Source organism: Myiozetetes cayanensis, unplaced genomic scaffold, assembly GCF_022539395.1.
Source record: "Myiozetetes cayanensis isolate MyiCay16 unplaced genomic scaffold, myiCay2020 scf19, whole genome shotgun sequence".
Lineage (NCBI taxonomy): Eukaryota > Metazoa > Chordata > Aves > Passeriformes > Tyrannidae > Myiozetetes > Myiozetetes cayanensis.
In genome coordinates this window covers 5,068,425-5,088,806 of record NW_026087400.1, presented here as the reverse complement: position 1 = coordinate 5,088,806, position 20,382 = coordinate 5,068,425, and the positions used below count along the sequence as shown (strand labels likewise).

The 20,382-nt window shown below is 49.7% G+C and overlaps 1 protein-coding gene across 1 annotated transcript; it reads left to right on the top strand.

Annotated features, from left to right (window-relative positions):
- The first annotated feature begins 793 nt into the window (after positions 1-793).
- SLC17A9 (solute carrier family 17 member 9) lies at positions 794-20,108 on the top strand. Its single transcript, XM_050313653.1, has 13 exons — positions 794-914; positions 9,039-9,236; positions 10,104-10,243; positions 10,879-10,978; positions 11,954-12,084; positions 12,900-12,996; positions 13,855-13,951; positions 15,866-15,953; positions 16,272-16,306; positions 16,891-17,006; positions 17,435-17,490; positions 17,993-18,022; positions 18,132-20,108. The coding sequence occupies exons 1-13, from the start codon at positions 811-813 to the stop codon at positions 18,293-18,295; spliced, it is 1,356 nt and encodes a 451-aa protein (XP_050169610.1). The 5' UTR covers positions 794-810; the 3' UTR covers positions 18,296-20,108.
- Positions 20,109-20,382: the final 274 nt, after the last annotated feature.

Below are 20,382 nucleotides of genomic sequence, written 5' to 3'. Positions count from 1 at the left end.
CAACTGAGCGTTTCGGTGCAGCCCAGAAGCTCAACTACCATTCCCAAGGGCCATGCACGACCTTGCTCAGGCTGTGCGGGAGCTCCTACATCCTCTGCCGAGCTGAAGTTTTGCCGTGCCTGCATCCAGGCTGCTATCGGCCACAGCATCGCCTGAACGATGTCTTAACAAGGCTCCTCCGCCTGCTCCTTCATGTTCTTGAAATGAGTCACGAGTCCTTTTGTTTTGGATTGAGATAGCCATCATTTTAATTATTTATGTCCATAAAGGAGTCTGGTTATCTCTTTCAGATACTTACAACAAGGCAGCACCTCTATCCAACAGAGATAGATCAAGCTGTAAGAATACTTATCCCTGTTTAATTTTCCCTCAGATTCTTAGGATGGGAATATCATACTCTGTTCTAATCCTTTAAAAAGCAGAGACTTTTCTGCCGGCAGACCTGCGAGAGCAGGGAGCAGATTCCCTTCCCAGGTATCGGAGGGGCAAGACCCACCCTGGTCAGTCCCCTCTTTCCCTGCCCTCCACGGGGGTGTCAGTAATTACCGGAGGGGGAGGAAAGGAGCAGATCGCAGCGGTCCGTGGGGATCGGAGGGGCCGAACATCGCCTGCTCCGGGCCGAGCCCTGCGGGTCCGAGGCTGCCCCCGGGATAGGGACTGGTGCTGGCGCGGGACTTCCCGGAACGAACGGCGGGCGGGGGCGGCGGGAGGCGCTGACACGTGGCCGGGCCGGCGGGGGAGGGAGCCCGGCGGGGGAGGGAGCCCGGACGAACCGCGATGTGAGCCGGGGAGGCGGAAGGCGCTGCCCGCATGGCCGCGGGGGGCGGCGGCGGCGGCAGGAATGTGCCCGTGGGCACCGCCGAGCGCGGCCCCCACGACGGCATGAGGCGCGATGGAGACCCGTACTGGTCCAGGTAAGGCTGGAGCCGCTCCCGGGAAAGCCGCTCCCCCTGCTTGCGGGGCTCTCCCCGCATCCCACCGGCCGCTGCCCTCCCGGCCCCGGGACCTCCCGCATCCTCCGTGCCCTCCGCCCGCAGCTCCTGGGAAAGATGCGGTTCCTGGATGGAAGGGGCCGGGCGGCCTGAGCAGGTCCCGGAGCGGGGGTTTCGGTGCTCCCCGTCGGGCCGAGACCCTCTCCCCGGCCCCGGCGCTGCCCCCCGGGGGTGCCGCGGGACGGGGTCGGGGGACACGGTCCCACCCGCTGTCTCACCCCGCCGGACCCCAACGGAGACGGTAGAAGGAAGGGGGAAGATAGGGAATTGCTGTGAAACACGGGGGGAAAACGTCTCTTGAGTTTATTTCTGGCCTGTTGTCAGGGAATTAAACGCGAAACCGCTGTCAAGTTCTTATCGAAGTGTTCCAGCGGGGATGTTTGTACTGGCGATATTCATTCATTAAGATAAAGCCTGGAATAGTAGCTGGCAGCAGCTAGACAGCGTGAACTGCTCCTGAAGTTAAATAATTAAAATACTTAAAAATACGATTAAGCCCAAACTGATCACTTTTAACAGCAGGGACACGGACAAATGCAGAGTGCTCCAGCGTTTGGAGCAAAAAGTGGGACACTTGGGACAGGGCTGCTCCTCTCTGTCACCCTGGATGTCATCCAGCACCTCGACCTCAGCATCTGCCCCTTCTCCCATCGAAGGTGGGATGAGATGATGATTTCAAAGTACCAGTGGGGCAGCTGGAAGTGATGGTCAGGGGGTTTTCCAAAGTGTAAGTCCCTGAGCTTTTGAATTCTGGCTCAGTTTAACACTGCCACGAAGAGGAACTGCCACCGTGGTGGCCACCCCTGGGGCTCCCCTCTCCCCCTCCGGGCTGGTGTGAACCCGCGGTGAACTCACCTTGGCAGGAGAGCAGAGGGGCAGCCACAGGGCAGGTGACAGCAGTGCCAGTGCAGGGAACAGGTGGCCAAAGGGAAGAATTGCCCTTTCCAGCTGCAATTAGCCATTGGATAAATTGGTATTTATCGTCAATTGTTTCCTGCAGTGGCAGCAGGTCCATAGCCAGTTTTAAATTCCTGTCCCAAGGGAAACTTTTCCTGCAGTCACAGACCGGGAAGTCTAATCAAACCCACACTCATCTCAAGAGTAAGGAGGTGGGTCTCAAAGGAGGCCTTTGACACTTGGGGTGCTTAAAATTTGAAGATTCTTTCCCCCTAAAGCTCTTAAGAAAATTCCTTCTCTCTGTATCCCCCTTGCTAACTTTTCCCTAAGTCTTTGTGAAGTGGGAGTGGTGGTGGGGGGACCCCACATAAGATTTTCATGAAACAAAACTTAAGTTTATATGTTTTTCCTCTAGAAAAAAAATATTGATATATTTGACTAGAACAAGCCCTCCAAATCTCTTCAAAAGGTTCAAACCATCGATAACACTTTCCAAAACAAAATGGACTGTGATGAAGACAGCCTGTTGATTAAGATATACCTATTTTAAGTGATTCCCATCCTAAGTGCTGCTGGTAACTGTGAAAGCCTGTTAATGGGGAGGAGCAGCAGGACATCCCTAAAGCCCTTCAGATCATTATCTATATTGCTGTAATTCACAGAAGCTGAGATCATGTCCCCATTGTTTGGTGTGGACACAACACGGTCACAACCCTTATTTAGGGGGGGTTTGTGGAGGTTTTATTGCCTAAGTAAACTGGGCAGGTGGAATGTGGGACAGGGGGAGCGATGAACCAGATCACTCGAGCAGGTTGCTTGAGTTCTCCAAAGAACCTCACTGAGTGGTTTGGTGGACAGTTTTGCAACAGTATGTGCAAATAAACAGCTTTCATAATTTCCAAGTAGTGAGTTATTTCCATGGAGGCAAGGTGTTAATAAGTGGGGGAAGTGACACAGGTTCTCCTTTCATGCTCCAACAAAAGGCATGCCAGGCAGCCTTCCAAGATCAGTCCCCACCATCAGTGCAAGGAGAGATAAACTCTTATCTTGGCAGGTTTCTTTTTCCATCTTTGTTCATGCTGCTGCTTCTTTTGTCCTCCCTTTTTTTCAGATGGCTTTTCCTTCCTCTTCCACTATCCTTGCCCTGTCTTTTATCCTGCCTTTCCCCAAATTTTCTGCAGGTTTCCGATGGCTCCTTTATCACACATCTCCTCTTCTAAGATCAACACTTGGGGATTTCTGTTTGGGGCTTGAAAAAGCACATCTGGACAGTCAGAGAGTGCTTTTTAATGCTGATCTTAACATGCCAAAGCAGGACCACTCAGGCAGTGGATGTGCTTAAGCATCTCTGGTTTAACTGGGGGAAGAATCGAAGCCATGAGAAGAGAAATCAATTGCTGAAGGTTGCACACAAAGCCACGAGCAGATCCAGCAGTGGATGTGGGGGCTCACATTTTGGATGGTGCCTCCAGGAGAGAAACACAACATGGAAAATCTCTGTGTCCTGGGAAGCAAATGACTCCTGAAACCACTCTCCATCTCCCAGCCTCTGGCTATACCTGAAGACAAGGGGTGATTATAGCAGTTTCTTTAAGCTCCAGAGATAAAAGGAGTCTCACCATGGGCCACAGGCTGATCTCCAGTCGCCTGACCTGCTCTTTGCCCGGAGACAACGGTCACGTTGTTTTTTCTGAGTTCTCTGCTCTGATCTTTTGTCAACATGATGTTGCAGCTTTAGCTGGGCGGGGGTTTTTTTGGTGGTTGGGATTTTTGTTGTACAAGTTCCTCCCCCTGGTTTTAATCTTGACCTTGATGAGAACTTTTTTCACGTGGGAAAATGTAAGCAGGACACGCATTTCATTCCTGGCTGATCCATGTATGTCCTCAGATCAGTGTGCAAAGCACGCCTGTGCTTTATTATTATGTTTTCTCACCACCTCCACCTGGACTCAACAACTATTTCCAGCTCATATGAGCTGATGAAATCTAATTTCATCTTTGCTTTTGCCGAAAGCAAGAAATGAAGAGAGGGAATAAACCCAGAGCTCTCTTGCTGAACACCACTTTGTTGCCATCTGTGGCTCTGAGGAGGGAGCTTGAGCACAGGAGGCGGACAGGAAGCCAGCAGCTTTCCCAGGAAAAAAAGCCCTGTGTCCTCTGTGCTGCTCTTGTTGGCTGCTAGCTGGATTGGGAAAAAAAAAAACCAAACCAACAACCAAACCTCCTCTAAACCCCAAAGCTCCTTTTGACAGCGACAAATCATTAGCTCGGAGCCAGTCTGCAGCATGACAAAATAAACTCGAGGAGGGGGGGAAAACCTCTCTCCTGACAAGCATGTTAGATTTTCAAGGGAAGGAGAAGTTGCTGTCGAGAAAAACAAAGAGTGAGAGGACTCTCAAACTGGGTTAAAAACAACTACCTAGGTATTACCACATAGGAGTGTGCAGGGCTGCTCCTGTGTTTGTGCTGTGTCAGTCAGTCCTGGTTGTGTTGGAGGTCACTGTAAATTAAAACCATAGGCAGGTAAGCTGGAGAAAAGGGTTTTGAAGGGTGAAGATCCCATGGAGCTGGGAATGGCTGATGAGGAGGGAAGCGTTCCCATGCTGTGGTGTGACAGGTGACCACACAGGCACTGGGAACCCACAGGCACTGGCTGTGTGTCCTGGGGACGTTCCCCTGGAGGTGGCCTCATGCTTGGGTTGCTGGGTGTCTGGGGTTTGGAGCTGGTGGCGTGGCTGGGAGCTCATCCCCATCCTACTCTGGGGTTTTTGCAGGGTCTAGTGACTGGTGGCTGGGATGGGCAAGAGGGCTGGGGGCAGTGGAGGTGACTCCAGGGATGTACTTGTCATGCATCTCCCACAGAACTATTTTTATCCCTTTTCAGAGAGGGGAGCTGAGGTAGAGAGGTGGGTGTTAATGCTTTGCTGCCAATACCTGAGCCCATCTAATGCAGATCAGGAGCTGCAGCTCCCAATTCTTCTTCCAGTTATGGAAAACGCCCACAAACACTGGAGATGGCTTCTGGCCAAGAGCTGTTGCTGGGACAGACAGTTCGTAGTCTTGCTGTCTAACACAGCTCTCTTACCACCTGAAAATACCCAGCGGTCCAGACTCGTGCCTTGGAGGGGGCTGAACTGTGATCTAATTGATTGCCTGAGCTCCAGCAAGTCCATCTCAACAGTGACCTGCAGTGTCTGCCAACAGCCCTGCACACTGGGGGAAAGGAGGGAGGCGAGTCAAGAGAAATAAAGTTGAATAAATATTTGCTCTGTGGCATCTACTGGAGAAATTCCTGCAGCAGGAAAACGCACTGCAAATAAAGATAGCCTGTGCTGCCGGCTCTCCTTCCACTGCTGGATGGCTTGGCTTGGTTTCGTCCCTCTGGGAATCTCAGGCATCTTTGAAAATCCACCCTAACCACCATGCCCTGGGCAGGGGACCCATTAGGTTGGTGGGAGCTGGGTCCCAGGGAAATCAGTGGATGCTTCGAAGCAGAGCCATGACTACTCAGTGCCTGGGGCTGTATTTGGAGGAGGAGAACCAAGGAACATCGGGCAGGGCCCCCAGGAAGAGTCATTAGGGCTTGAGCTAATTGTAGACTGTCTGGGTGGTGGGTGGAGGTTCGTGAAATAGGAAGTGTGTTCTGGCTGCATCGCTGCTTCGCTTGTGAAGAGGGTCTGGGTGAGGTGAGAAGGGGAGGCACCTGCAGTGCCTGTCTCTTGTGAGCAGAAGGGGATGGCAGGTCAGGAGGGCACAGACTGGGCAATGAGGAGCTGCTGCTGTCACACAGCACCCAGTGAAGTCAGTTAGGTGGCTCCAGACATGCTCCAGTGATTCACCTGCTGATGGTCTGGAGGGCTGGCCCCTCTCATGGGGTGTCTGTCATGTGTAGCCAGGGCTTGGCCAGGACTGGCTGTGGGGAGGTGTTCAGTCTGTCCCTGTGGCTGGTGAGACAGGACAACAGTGGCTGTGACTGCCATAGGTTCAGATGTGCTTTGCTCTGACTCAGGGTGGTTATTTCCAGCACAGTTTATCTCTCCCTCCGTCATCAGGGGACCCATCAAATTTAATTTGTTAACACAAAGCGAAGCTCTGCTTCTCAGATGGCTGGTGTCACCCACAAAAACTTTTGTTTCATTTGTCATTATTCCTTAGTTTTTGAAGGAGAGTTTTAATTCCTCCCTTTGTGCTAGTCCAGGTTCCTCCTGTAACCTTTGCTGTTGTTGTTTTGCACTGAGCAGAACACTGACTCATCGGCAGCCTCTGTGATAACTATAATTAGGAGAAAATGTATTTACAAAGCTCCTTCCTCTGATGCAAGCATGTCATTGTCCTTGCAGAGAAATCATTCCTGCCATGCTTTCAGGTGGGTGTGGGCAGCGACTGATTACATTTGACACTCTCATTATTTCCGTGGGTTTTCCTAGCTGGATATGCTACCTGTGGAGGAAGTGGTAGTCTGAAAATGTTGTTATAGTTCCCACTTGATTTGAGCATGTCTCTACTGATGCATTTAAACATACAGGAAAAGAATATAGAATGGAGTAGTAGCCAAAGAGAACACTGAGGTTGTGTCATATACCCACAGACTTACTTAGTGCTTTGGAGAAAGAATAAAAGTCAAGAGAAAAATATTCTCTGAAGTTCTTTCAAAACATCAGCTGGAGAGGAGGCTTCTTGAGAGAACATCTCTACTTGGAAGCTGCAACCTCACAGCACGCCCTCCTGTCCCTCTGCCCTGAAGCCAGAGCTGCCCTGCTCATCTCTTTTGGGGTTCAATCCCTTAGGACCAAACTGTGCTCCCCCACCCTGCCCTTTCCGGGACACTGACTTTACTGGGTGTGGGTTTTGCTTTTCCCATTTGCAAACACTCTCTGGAGGGAACAGACTGTGGCATTACTATAAAGAGAGGTGGAGTAGAGGGTAGCTGAGCTGCTCAGGTCAAACTTACAACTTGCACAGCCATACAGAGTTTGGGGACAAGGAAGAACTGTCGATCTGATATCCCATTAAAATGCTGCTGTGCTTGCCAGGATAACTGGGGGTTATTCTGAACACAGCGGAGTGACTGGAGAGGCAGAGCTCAGCCCCACTCCAGTGAAAGCTCATAAAGGTCTCTCTTTGCTGCAGGGGAAAAGCTCAGTTTAGAAAACTGTCTTGGTGCCTCAATAATAGAAAATACCTCCACACATCACTGGCTGCTGCGCTTTGCTCTGTCACCTCGGTTGTTGCAGGTTCAATAGCTCAGATTTATCAGTGCTGTGCCACTGGAGATAACAGGAGAGATTATGGCCCTGCACTGGCAGCAACCCATTTGGGCAGGGCAGGCACGAGTCTGTTGCTTGTACCTGCAAGCATCTCATCCCTGAGGGCTCTCCATAACGTTTTCCGTGGCTGGTGATCCCACACCTGCCCTCTGCCTCTGATGGGGGATTTATACCCCAAAACTCCTGCCCGGATTGTCCTGCTGGGTTTGGTCTGACCTGGACACGGTATCCAGGAGCCTTTGGCTTCCCTGTGGCTTTTTTGTAGCAAGCAGGAGTTGGTAGAGCCACTGCTCCTTGAGCTGGCTGGGGCAGGTTATCAAAACCCAGATCACCTTAGGTTTTGCAGCAAATGAAGATATGAGTGGAGATATCTCCCTCTCAGGGTAAGCCCAGGAGGGACTCTGAGAGCATTCATCAGCCTGTTCAAGTGGCAGAGGCAGGTCAACCCCTGGTTACTTATTCCTCCAGCAGAAATGCGTGAGGCTTTCCAGTTCCTGTGTTATTTTGTGCCCTCATGTGCGTGCACAGCAACAGTGGTTCCAACCCTCAAAACACCAACTGAAACCTTTGCAGTCCCTCCTGCCAGAGGCTGGCACTGAGCTGCTTATCAGCCTTGTCAGGAAACAGCAATAAATCCACCTCCAGCGGGTTCACCTGCCTGCCGTGTTCTGCTTTTCATTGTTCCTTCGCCTCCCCCCGTGACGGCCCGTTTGACACTTTTATAAATGGGTTTGAGCTGTGTGGGATTAACCTACATTTATCATAATTCCAGTACAGAGGAATAAACGCTCCATTCGCTATAAAAGGTGACCCAGGTTGTTTCCCACACGGATGGTGGGTGTGTTTAGCAGGGTGGAAAGCCCAGAGGTTACTGCCCTGGTACAGTGAATTCCTCATCCCTCTCTGGAGCAGAGAGAGTCTGTTTGCTCAGTGCTTTGTGCTCTGGCCTCTGGGCATAGAAATAACCAAATACAAATAGTACCCATGGTGTGTGTTCTTACTAAGTTTGCCCACAATTCATGGGCAAAGGGGGACCCAGAGTGACACGAGCTGGGCTGAGGGAAGGCAGAGGGATTCACCTACACCTGGGCCTGATGTTTGCAGCAAAATGTGTTTCTTTACTCCACAAGCACACCACTGACTTGGAGCAGGAGAAAATTGCCTTCCCACTTATTTCCAGCCTGTATCTCCTGCAGAAGCACTTTTCTTGGGGCTGAGTACTCATGCATCAAACAACATATTCTGTTAACATATTATGGTTCATATTACCTAAAACTTCTTATCAGGCCAGGCTAAATTATTTTGCTCCTCTCTATGAGCTCTTCAGCCCCATCATATGTTGTTCTCTCTAAAGAATTCCTCAATTTCTTTCCTATTTAGGAAGGGTAGCACACACCCCACCTCCCTTGGGAATTGGGTAGGAATGCCAAATAAACATTTGCTATCAAGGTGGTGCATCTCATGCAAATGCTTCCAACCTCAGGCCCTGACCTTTCCTTTGTTACCCTTATCTTTTAAAGGACAGTTTCTTTTTTGGGGAAAAAAAAGCAAACAAACCAGGTTCCTCCCCACCTTTCCCTCCATCCACAGCCAGTGGTGTCCAGGCAGCCCCTTCCACCTTGCAGCCTACGGACAGACATTTTGCTACTGGTGTCAAATATTGTTTGGGCTGAAGTTAGCATCATTCCCAAAAGCCACCAGGTGGGATACTCTCTGTATCAGAGCCCTTGTGCCCTGGGGGGGGTTGCACTGACCTTCACTTTACCAAGACAGTCGTGGCTTGCGAGCAAACCAACCCGACCCGCGAGTCCTCTCTGTGCGTGGCCCTACCAGGCACAGCATCCCAGCTGCCCTTTCCCCATCCTCCTCTCCACCCTCACAGGCCCGAGTCCCGTGTGTGGACGGTGATGCTGCTGCTGGGGACGTGCCTGCTGTACTGTGCCCGTGTCACCGTGCCCATCTGCGCCGTCGCCCTCAGCTCCTACTTCGACTGGGACAAGAAGGAGTCCGGCGTCGTGCTCAGCAGCTTCTTCTGGGGCTACTGCTTGACACAGATCATCGGAGGGCACATCAGTGATCAGTACTGGAAATTATTCTCGTGTTTTCCTCTGTTTTTTGAAGACAGTTAGCAATGGCTGTGCCAAGTTTCACCCTGGGACAGTGGGGGGGGGGGTGGAAAAGTGAAGCATGTCCATGGGGAAAAGCTTTGTGGGGCAGTGCAGGTTGCTCTGAAAGGGGTTGAGGTTTCTCTGCCAACCTCACTCAGGGTCTGTAGCACTGATTGAGAGGGGACATGGGTAGTTCAGACTGTCCAATTAGAAGCCATGGATGCCCCATCCCTGGAGGAGTTCAAGGCTGGGTTGGATGGGGCTTGGAGCAACCTGGTCTAGTGGAAGGAGTATCTGCCCATGACAGAGGGGTTGGGATGAGATGGTCTTTAAGGTCCCTTCCAACTGAAACCATCCATTGATTCTAAGATTCTGAATGCAGCTTTTTTTTTTCATTTGATCTGCACACTCTGTGCATTACCTGTGCAGTGCACTGTGCTATTTAGTTATGGTCCTGAATGGTTTCCAAGCAAAAACCTGAATGTTGAGAGGCAGAAATGATGCAAAAGGGCAGATGTAAAACACCGTCACTGGTTAAGAGAAGCAGAATAGTGGCAGCACTTGGGCTTCTCCATCACCATCAGAGACTCAAGTGTGTCAGTGCTGTTGGGTCTCTGGGATTGGTGTGTGCTGGAGTTGGACAGGCAGTGCTGGCAGGAGGAGAGAAGGGAGGAGATCAGAACTCCTTGTCAAGGGCTAAAGACATGTAAGAGAAGAACAGGTTTGACCCAACAGTTGTTTGTAAAAACTGGCTAAACTGGAAAGGGCACTTGAGTCTTGACTGGAGCACTTTGCCCTTTTGCCCTCCCGCCTTTGATAAGGTGTTTTCTGTCTTCCAGAATAGGAGGTGAGAAAGTCCTCCTCCTCTCAGCATCAGCCTGGGGGTTCCTCACAGTCCTCACCCCGATGCTGACCCACATCACTTCTGCCCATCTCGTTTTTATGACCTCCTCCCGCTTCCTCATGGGGTTGCTGCAAGGTGAGACCCCTGTCCTGTGTCTGTGTGTGCCTGGGGGCTTCCTTGCACAAGGATTCATGTGCAGTACATTCAGATTCAAATCCTGTGGTTTGCAGCGAATGAACCCTTCCCCCGTGTGTCTGAGCAATTCTCTGCCTCAAAGCTGCCTCCACATCCAGCACTTCCATGGGAAAAAACAGTGACATTTCTAGAGAAAGTCACTGACAAGTCATTCCCCTGTAGAAATCTCTCTGCCAGACAGGGGCTGCTGGCTTTGGAAATCATCACTAGTGCTTTTTGATTTTCCACATTTTCAAACTCCTTCAAAGTGTTTGGGGAAAATTGGCCCTTGCCAAAACTTTTGGATAATTTGGGATGATTTTCCTTCCCTGTTGTCAAGCTACAGCACTGAGGAGGTGCCTTGACACTGATGGATTTACAGTAGCAGTTGCAGTGATTGTGGAATGGGGGATTTCAGAGAAGGCACAAACAAATCTTTCGTGGCGATGGGTCCACTTAGTTTATTTTATATCCCTGTTTTGAATGCACCAAAGGTTTTGCTGCTTTATCTCAGTGTTCTCCTTCTGGATCTTTTAAATTTGCTTTTGTTTGCTGACAATCCTGACTGCTCCCTGCCTTGCTCCCGTTGCTTTCAGGGGTGTATTTCCCATCCTTGGCCAGCCTGCTGTCCCAGAGGGTCCGGGAGAGCGAGCGAGCCTTCACCTACAGCACAGTGGGGACTGGCTCGCAGTTTGGGTAAGTTGAAAGGCTTTTGAGCAGCGAGTGACAGTCTCTGGGCATCATATGTGATGAAATGCCATTAAATAGTTGGAGGCAAAACTCACAGCCCAAAGTACATGTGTATTCCCGGGTCCTCAAGGACACCGGCTGCAGCTGAGGAAGCCTCAGGCAGTTGCTGTCGTGCCTGTCAAGGATTTATGTATTGTTTTCTCTTTCTTTTCAAACCAGACTTTGAAGAGTGTTTGCAATATTTAATTACTATGGGAAACAGCCTGATTCAGTAGGAAGAGCAAAGGGTCAGCCTGAGACTGGTCACCTGTTCACTCTGATAGGTGGGGAGAACAGAACTGCCCCTTCCCTGCTGGTCTCCATCAGAATTTTCTTTCTAAATAGGAGGATTTCTTAAAAGCCAAATAGAAATATTACTGTGTTTAATCACTTAGTTTTCCAGTGTGCTAATTTTTTTTGCTGTTTTGTGCATTCTCTGAGATACTGCACACCAGCAACCTCCTTTTCTTTCCTCGATGTCCAAGATAGGGCAGGTGAGGGTGAGACCCTCAGGGGTTTCTCCTGCCCAGTGAGGATCTGACCTGAGATGCCACTCAGGGAACAGGGCAGGTTTCAGAGTCACAGGGGGACTGGGCAGGTGGGCAGCACCTCCACATGCAGCGAGTGAGAAATTCTTCCTGTGAGGACAGTGAGCCCTGGCAGTGAGCCCTGGTTTTCCAGAGAAGCTGTGGCTTCCCCATCCCTGCAAGTGTTCAAGGCCACACTGGACAGGGCTTGGAGTAACTTGGTCTAGTGGAAGGTGTCCCTGCCTATTGCAAGGAGGTGCAATGAGATGATCTTTAAGGTCCCTCCCACCCAAACCATCCTGTGATTCTGTGGCTTTGTGACACTCAGCATTAACCCCAGGGAGCATCTCCCATCAGTGTGCACAATCTGGACACTCTTGGCCAGACCATTAAATCCAAGTGGTTTCCCTTGCAGGACACTGGTGATTGGTGGTGCAGGATCCCTCCTCCTGGACTGGTATGGCTGGGAAAGTGTTTTCTACTTCTCCGGTTTGCTCACTTTGCTCTGGGTTTACTGCACCTGCAAGTACCTTCTGAGTGAGAAAGGTAAATCCCAGACACCCCTGGGGTGGCCAGTGCTCCCAAGGCTTTGGGAACTGAGGGATTCCTCATTGTAATTTTCTCCAAATCCTCTGTGTTTCCAAGATCATGCCTGGTTTTGCACAAAGACCTTTTGCTCAGGTCTTCTGTAACTCACACTGTGTCTCACCCAAGACCCCCCACCCAGAAATGAGGTTTTGAGCTCTTTCAATGCTGATTTCCTGTTTCAAGTCCCACGCTGGATTACATCCCTGATCTGGCTCCTCAGTACTCTTAAGCACCAGTGAAAACACAAAACAGAGCATGATCTTCAAAGTGGATTAAGCTAAAGCAGGACAAGATACTTATTCACAACTAAGAGCATCTACACATAGAGCTTTTAAAAACCAGTTAATCCAGAATATCTCTTCTGAAATAACTGTCTGGGAGTAATTCTGCATATGGACAAACCATGACACCTGGCTACAGCATTATTAGTGTGAGCATGGCATGTAGAAGCCAAGCTCATCGGGAGCTGGGTGTGTGTCTGGTGCTGCTCAGAATTCAAATGTGGTCCCTGCCCATGGGATTTTCATTTAATTATTACAAGGGATGCAAATGGGTGAAAGTGGCTGAGTGGGAAAACGTGTGGACACAGCGGAAAAATTTTGGTCAATGTTACAAGGTGTTTTCTTGAGCATTCAATGGTGGCAGAGCCAAAAAACAAGACCACAAAAGAAGGAGATTAAAGGTAGTAAAGCATAGCAGTGTCCCAGGGCTGCCTCCAGCTGCACAGGCAGTTACTGATCAGAGCTTTCCTTTGGCTGTTTTCTTCCCTGCAGAACTCATCATCCCCATAGACTATTTAACGAGAGGCCTCTCGATACCCAAGCAGACCAAAGTCCCCTGGAAGCAGCTGTTTAGGAAGGCACCGATATGGTAGGGAGCTGCAGTGGCCTCGAGCATCAGCTGGGCTGGGAAGCACCCTCCTTCTTGTCCTGTCTGGGCTTATTTCTTCTGCCTCTGTGTTTTTTGTCCGCTTATTTATATATTTGGGAAACAACCAATTTTCCTAATTCCTTCTGTATCAGTAAAGAACTAAAAAGGTAAGCTTGGCAAAAGGTGGTTTATTTTCTGTCCAGAGGACTGGCAGGCTTGAATGTTCCTGGCAAATCTTTCTCCTTCCCAGGCTGTTCCCCCTGGATGAGTCATGTGCTCCTCCAGACTGATATTCTCTTCTTGTTAGAAACGCTGCTTGTAATGGGCTCCTAAGAAGTGCTGCTCTGGGGCACTGTGTGGCTCAGGCTGTGTTCTTATTGCTGGCAAACATCTTTTTAATGGCCATTTTTCCTTTGGGATACTGCAATGGGTATTGAAGCTCCTCCAAGCATGTTCCCAAGTGCTGTTTTAAGATGCAGGGCAATAGGCGCATTCCTGCCTTGAATAAAAATAGAACTGATAACAAAGCCCTAGAAAACCCCAAACAACACCTCTTGGAGCAGGAGCACTCCAGTAGCACTGGAAGGGACTGGTGGGAAATGCACTGGCATAATTACCACTGCAGTTAACCTTGCCTGAGCCCAGTGCAATGGGACAGCGAGGGAACCAGCGTTGCTGCAAAGGGGAGAAATCCAAAAGGAGTTGATATCTGTGAGAAAAATCTCAGGAAGCAATTTCAGTGCTGTGAGAGATTTCTTTATAAACCGGGAACTGAAATACTGGGTTGCTCGAGCGCCCGTTTCCCACCCCGTGTGACCTGTCGCTCCTGATTGTTTCCTCTCCGCTGTGTGTTTTCAGGGCTGTCATCATCGCTCAGCTCTCCACAGCCAGCACGTTCTTCACTCTCCTCTCCTGGCTGCCAACTTTCTTTAAGGAAACTTTTCCCGAGTCAAAGGTAGGTTGGCTCTGAGGCACAGGCATTGCTGCTCTCTGTTCAGAGGGGGTCGTGCTGGGTACCTGCCAAAGCAGGGTGGTTAGGGAGGAAGATGATGGTTTCTAGTTGTTTGTTTAGGGATGCTGAGGGGAGGCAGAGCTGGGGCACTTCCCAGGCAGGAAAGTGCAGGTTATATTTGGGTTTTAGACTGCTTTTCTTCTGAGAAAACTACAGTTTTCAAATGGCACAGAGCTCATGACGTTCTGCTGTTGCAAATAACCACCATTCACTCATGATTTTTCACAGGGTCTTTAACTGGACTGACATTGTACAGCTCAGACCTGCCTGCTAAAATTAACATTACCATTAATACTGTGTGCTTGGAAAATACTACAAAAGCTTCTCTCTCCTTAGCACGAATGATGTTCCCATTTTTCAGAAAGCCAGGCGATACTTTATCTGATCTGAGAGCTGGTATTTTCATCTTGTTCTCAGAAACTCACAGACTCTTTTCCACAATGGCTCTGTTAGGTTTTTACCATTTCCAGAGCTGCTTATGAATGCCTTTTCATATTACACATGTAAAGCTCTTTATGACATACTTGATATTTATATTAAAATCGTGTATTAAACCGGCAAACATATTGTTGTGACAAGATCTGTGCACCTCGAGTAATGTGCTTGTGCAGCAGTAATTTACCATCTGTTAAGCATTATATCATGGTGCCCTTATGTAAGATGTTCTATATAGTGTGTCTGCAGCTGAGAATCACTTCGTGTGTTTTAAAACACGGTGTGAGGATGCCTGGTCTTAAAGGATGGACAATAATCCCTAATGTGGGAAACCTGTGTCACCTGCTGGCCAAAGTCCCTTTCTGCAGGTGAGCTGCCCCACCTCTGTCTGGGCAGCTGCCTCCAGCCCACTTGGGTGGAGCTGATGGAGGGTTTGGATCAGGGCAATGGGCTGAGGGATGGGGCAAGGTGCATTTGGATTGTCACGTTGAGCAAGCCCAGTTGGTGTTAGCTGACATCCCCACACACCCCGTGGGGTAACATTCTCAAAAGCCACCAAGACCCAAATTTCAAAGGCATGGAAAGATGCAAATGGACCCTGGTATGACTTGCAGGAGCAGCTGAAACAATATTATTCAAACCCGAGATTATTCAGCCCTCCCACACATTCCAAAGCCAGGCAGGAAGGGGAGATGCCTCCACGGGGTGATGGACTCTGAGTAAATGGGGACATGCAGGGGACGATGGATGGATGCATGGATGAGTAGGTTCAAAGGAGCTGAGGTGAAGCCCAGCCCAACCCACAGTGATTTCAGCTCCTTGTGGGATCTGGGCACCGAAGTGCCCCTGAGCAGCTGTAATCCAGCTGACCAGTAATCGGCTGTGATTACAGCTGGAGCAAGCTCACTTAATTGAAAATAGGCCAAAGTATGTTACTACCCATAATGTTACCTAATCCTGCCATTAGAAAATCCAGCTACACTCCCTCAGCCTCACAGTAACGCTGCTAATGAGGTTGGAGCTGTTGGAAATTCTGTTTTTCTGGTGACCCACAGGAAACCCACAGCGAGCTTCCCAGGCTCTCTGGCTCTCCGCCACATCAGCGTGCTGAGCAGTAAACTTTGCCACATTTAATCCCTCTTTCTCAGAACTTTCTGCCTCTCCCCTGGATGAAGAGTCACCAGGGCAGAAGGAAAGACAACAGACCTACAAATGCTACTGCCCTGTGATGCACCTGCCCCCTTGTAGACCTTGGAGAGGGGCATGGTGCGGATTTGGCTCTGCAAATGGGGTGCAGATGCTGCAACAAGCCCCAATTGCTTCATTTCCCCCCCCTTTTCTACAGATACTATGGACTATCAAATAAAATACTTGCAAACAAACTCAGCTCTGACAAACCTCTCGATTTTTGCTCCGTTTCAGGGTTGGGTGTTTAATGTAGTCCCCTGGCTGGTTGCAATTCCAGCAAGCTTATTCAGTGGATTTCTGTCTGATCATTTAATCAGTCAAGGTAAGAGCCCTTCTGACTTTTCATGAGCTCTCATTTTATGGGGTTTGGAGAGAGGATGTGTGTGGGAGGAGATGGGCCTGTTGGTAGGGAGAAGACCCAGCAAATAGGGAATGTGAGGTGCTGGTACCACAGCAGAATAAATACTCCAGTGTCAAAATCCCGTCCATGTGTTTGGGGCTCCCTTTGATCTCAGTCATAATATCCACATGGAGATGAAATCCAGGCATCTGAAATCCACTTACCCTGTGGTCTCCTGGCTGGAGAACAAGGAGGACCTGGTGAGCTGTGCTTAACTCCAACTCTCCCTTTCTCTTTCAGGGTACAGAACCATCACCATTCGTAAGTTCATGCAGGTAAGAGAGCTGAAGCCACAGGAGAGACACCTGAGTTACCTTCTCAGCTCTGCTTACATCTGCTCGTATGGAGCTGGGCTGGGGGTCATAGGTGGAAAGAGGGAAGGTTTTCTGGCTTTGGAGACTGATTGGTGATCAGTGTGCGTGGGAAAGGAAATCCACAGGAAAACCCTGGCTGAGGAACAGAGCGTGGACCTCTGTTAACAATGGACCAATGGTAACACTGAGCACAGTGAGTGCTCTGAAGGGGTTTTCTTTGACAGGTAAAGGCCAATCTTTGTCTCCCAGTTGTCACCCTATCACCATGAATGACCCCTTAGATACCAAGGAAGTAGCAATACAAGGGTGAACAAAAATGGAAATGCTGGGTGAGAACACAGTGTATCCTTTGCTCTGCAGCATCACATCCATCTGGACAGACGTCTGACACAGAAGGGCAGGACACCGGGGGGAAAAAAGGCTTGAGAAGCACCTGGTGCACATGAGCTTTTGCACTGGAAAAGGGAACAGTTTGTTCGTGACAGGATTTGCTTTCTTCCTTACAGAAAATGTGCTGTGGTGGTTAATTCTGCCTTTTTTTCCAGGTCATTGGCTCTGGCGTCTCAAGCATTTTTGCTCTGTGTCTGGGCCAGACCTCCAGTTTTTGCAAAGCAATAGTGTTTGCCTCTGCCTCTGTTGGACTCCAGACCTTCAACCACAGGTAAGGAGAATGATGGGGACAGTAGCTGTGGCCCTTTGCTCTCATCTCACACTTGGCATTTTGGGGTCTTGAAGGAGGCTGCCTCCATCCCGACCGTCAGAGCAAGAACTGGCACTTGCCTGAGCGTTGTGTGTGAAGCTGGTGGATTTTAGTGCCTGCTGGGGTGGAAATGATCCAGCAAACCTCTAGTGTGGGAAAGGGCTTGGACCAGCCAGAATTAGAAAGGTGAAGCATTTTGACCCTTCTGAAAGCTTTGAGTTGAATTGTTTCCCTTCTTATACTCATCTGTACTGCTTCACTCTCAGCTTCTGCTCCTTGTGCCATTTCTTGTCCAGGACCTTTCCTTGTGTTTCTTTGTGTAAATGATGAAGAAATAGGTGTGTTCCATTCAAACAGCCATTTTTTAATCCCTCTCTGTTTCTCACCAGTGGCATTTCAGTAAATGTGCAGGACCTGGCCCCCTCGTGTGCTGGCTTGCTGTTTGGTAAGGGTTCTGTGGGCTTTCCATGCTGGAGAGGTGGCATCTATGGGTGGGACATGGTCAAGGTTTAAGCAAGAGTGGCTCTGGGCAATGTCTACCCCATGTGTGCAGCTTCAGCTTCCTTCTGCAATAAACCTGCCAGTGCTGGGGGCAGGTAAAATGGCACCAACGTGCCTTTCAACCTGCACCCAGGGGTGGGACGATGCTGCATGTCAGTGGTCTCTGTCAGCTGCCCAGAGAAGCTGTGGCTGCCCCATCCCTGGAAGTGTCCAAGACCAGGTTGGACAGGGCTTGGAGCAACCTGGGATGATGGAAGGTGTCCCTGCCCATGGCAGGGATTTGGAATGAGATGAGCTTTAAGGTCCCTCCCAACCCAAACCATCCTGTGATTCTGAGATCAGCAAGGCATTTTGCCAGATGTGCAGACTGGGGGTTGGTGGGAGCCGGGATGAAGCTGCTCACGTCCATGGGTTTTGAACACACCACTTCTTTCTTTTCCTTCCAGGGGTTGCAAACACAGGTGGAGCCCTCCTAGGTAAAGTACCTTCCTGCAGCTCACCCTTTCCCAGAGAGCCCCTCTCCCTGCAGAGGGCAGGATCCAGCCCCAGAGCCTTTGCATGCTTTTCTCTTCTCTTCCGTCACAGGTGTCATTTGTGTGTACCTGGCTGGTTACCTGATTGAAACGACTGGCTCCTGGATTTCTGTTTTCAACCTGGTGGCTGCTGTTAACAGCGTTGGGCTCTGTGTGTTCCTCCTGTTTGGAGAGGCCCAGAGGGTGGACACAGACTCTGCGTACGTGGATCTCTAGAGACGAGCCCAGCAAGCAGCCAAAGGACAGGAGAGTGTCACGTCTGTGTTGCTCAAGTGCCAAAGAACAGTTTCCTTTTTTTTTTTTTTTTTTTTTTTTTAGGTGTTTTAACGGGAAAAAATACGTTGAAACCAAGTGCATAGTGGGTCTGGATGGAACCCACGACAGAAAAGAAATTTAGAGTTTATTTTTTGCTCAGGGCGTAGCTGGTGGCTTGCAGAGCCATCCAGTTTCAACATCTCCAGTGAGGATATGGTCTGTGGGACCAGTTTGTCCCAGTTTGTTTCTTGGGGGACAAAAATCCATGTGGCCAAAGGAGGTTACCTGATCTGTCTCCCAAGGCTGCTGTGGTTTCATGCCCTGCTGAGGGGGAGCTGCTTCTCTGTGCAGGAGCAGGTCCCCCCTGCTCTGCTGTCCTCTGTTCATCCATCTCTGGGCTGCTGTGCCACACCTGTCCTCTGAACTGCCTGACAGGGATCATCCCAACGAATGTACCTCTGACCTTAACCCCCCTCCTGTGCCTTCGTTTTGCAGCCTGCTCGGTGGGTACCAGCCAGGTGCACAAGGGTTGTGAGGTGAATTCCAGGCTTCCTACCAGGGAATGTCTGGCTGGATGTCTGCAGTGGATCCAGGGGCTGTGTCAGTCCTGATGGGAGGCTGCAGAGCAGAGCACTCCAAGGCAAGCCTCTCATTGCTCCAGGACAGAGCTCAAGGTGTCCCTCCTCCCCCTGGGTGGCTTCACCCCAGCCCTGAGCCCAGGCAGATCAGCTTCACCATGAGAGCAGAGCTGATCTGCCATCCCCCAGGGTGAGGCTTAGCTGGGCTCACCTCGTGGTGCAGAAACAGCTGAGGAGTTCCCCAGGAGCTGCTTTGCCAGATGCTGTGAATGTATGGGAAGAACCAGTCCCATTGTGTGCTGTAGATCTACACCCCTAAATGTGTTCTGCTGGGATAGATGTGTCCTCCATGTGCTCTCAAAGGGCCGAGGGAGACTTTCCAAAGAGCCTCATATGGGCAGGTTTTGTTCCTATGTTGAGCATAAACCAAACTTCTGCACTGGGGATCCATAGGGATGTGGATCCCTGAGGTTCCCCGTGCCAGAGGGGACACCTCGGCTGTGGACACCTCTGAGCCTGAATGTCTTAAGTTATTTATAAATATTTTAAAATGTAAGCACCAAATTCTATATTTTATGTACTTGAGGCCTGATTCTGCATGCTGATTTTGAGTGGTACTCCCACCACATCCCACACTGTTTCTCGAAGGGAGTATCTACCAGCCTCCAGTATTTAGTTTTGTTAGGATCAATTTTAAATGTGACATTTCATATCATAGCAATTCATTGCTGTTCCTCTTGCCTCTTGCTTGAGGCTGAAAGGTTCTCTTTGATTTCTCCAATGTTTACCAGAAAAATTCATCTCAGACCAGGGAGCAGATTTCCCAAGGACTTTGCAGTGCAGGAAAGCTGTAGGTTCAGGTTCCTTGTCCATAGAAGAATCCCAATAATCTCCTTCTTCACCTTTTGTTTTGGCCAGATTTCTTCTTGGAAGACCTGTTGGAGCCAGGTTAAATTTCTGACTAGGTGCATTTGTAGTGGGAATAGTGACAGCCTTTTGATTGCAGAGACACCAGTGGGTATCATTAAACTGAGCTGAGCCACTTACTGGGCATATTAAGATATAAAGGTGCAACTGCTTGATGTCTTCTCAAGAGAATAAAAAATCAATGTGACCTGATTGGGGACAGAGAGATAAGAAAGTAATTTTTTTCTCCTTCTGTGCTTTTTTTTTCTCTAAAAGGTTGTTTGCTGCCATAGGTACCACCCTGTATCTGGGCTGTTGCAGTGCTGCAGAGGCAGGACCAGGAAGGCTGGTGGGAAGTCTTAAAATCAGTGGGTAACACTCAGAGCAAACTCAGCCAGGCTTGCCAAAGAGGCCCTGGGCTGTGCAGACGTCTCTGCCAGCTTGTCCTTTGTCCAGTCTGAGCAGATTGCTTGCATGGCCTTTTCTGTAGTGACACATAAAACAAAGAAAAAAAAGGGGTTTTGTGGTATTTTTTAGTGTCTTCCCTGGTTGTTCAGTGTTGCA

What these genes read in the sequence shown, in the direction of transcription:
- SLC17A9 (XM_050313653.1), top strand. Translation starts at nt 811, where the DNA reads ATGGCCGCGGGGGGCGGCGGCGGCGGCAGGAATGTGCCCGTGGGCACC. An exon ending in TGATCATTTAATCAGTCAAG is followed by an intron (nt 15,954 to 16,271) that starts GTAAGAGCCCTT and finishes TTTCTCTTTCAG; the next exon opens with GGTACAGAACCATCACCATT. An exon ending in CTCCAGACCTTCAACCACAG is followed by an intron (nt 17,007 to 17,434) that starts GTAAGGAGAATG and finishes GTTTCTCACCAG; the next exon opens with TGGCATTTCAGTAAATGTGC.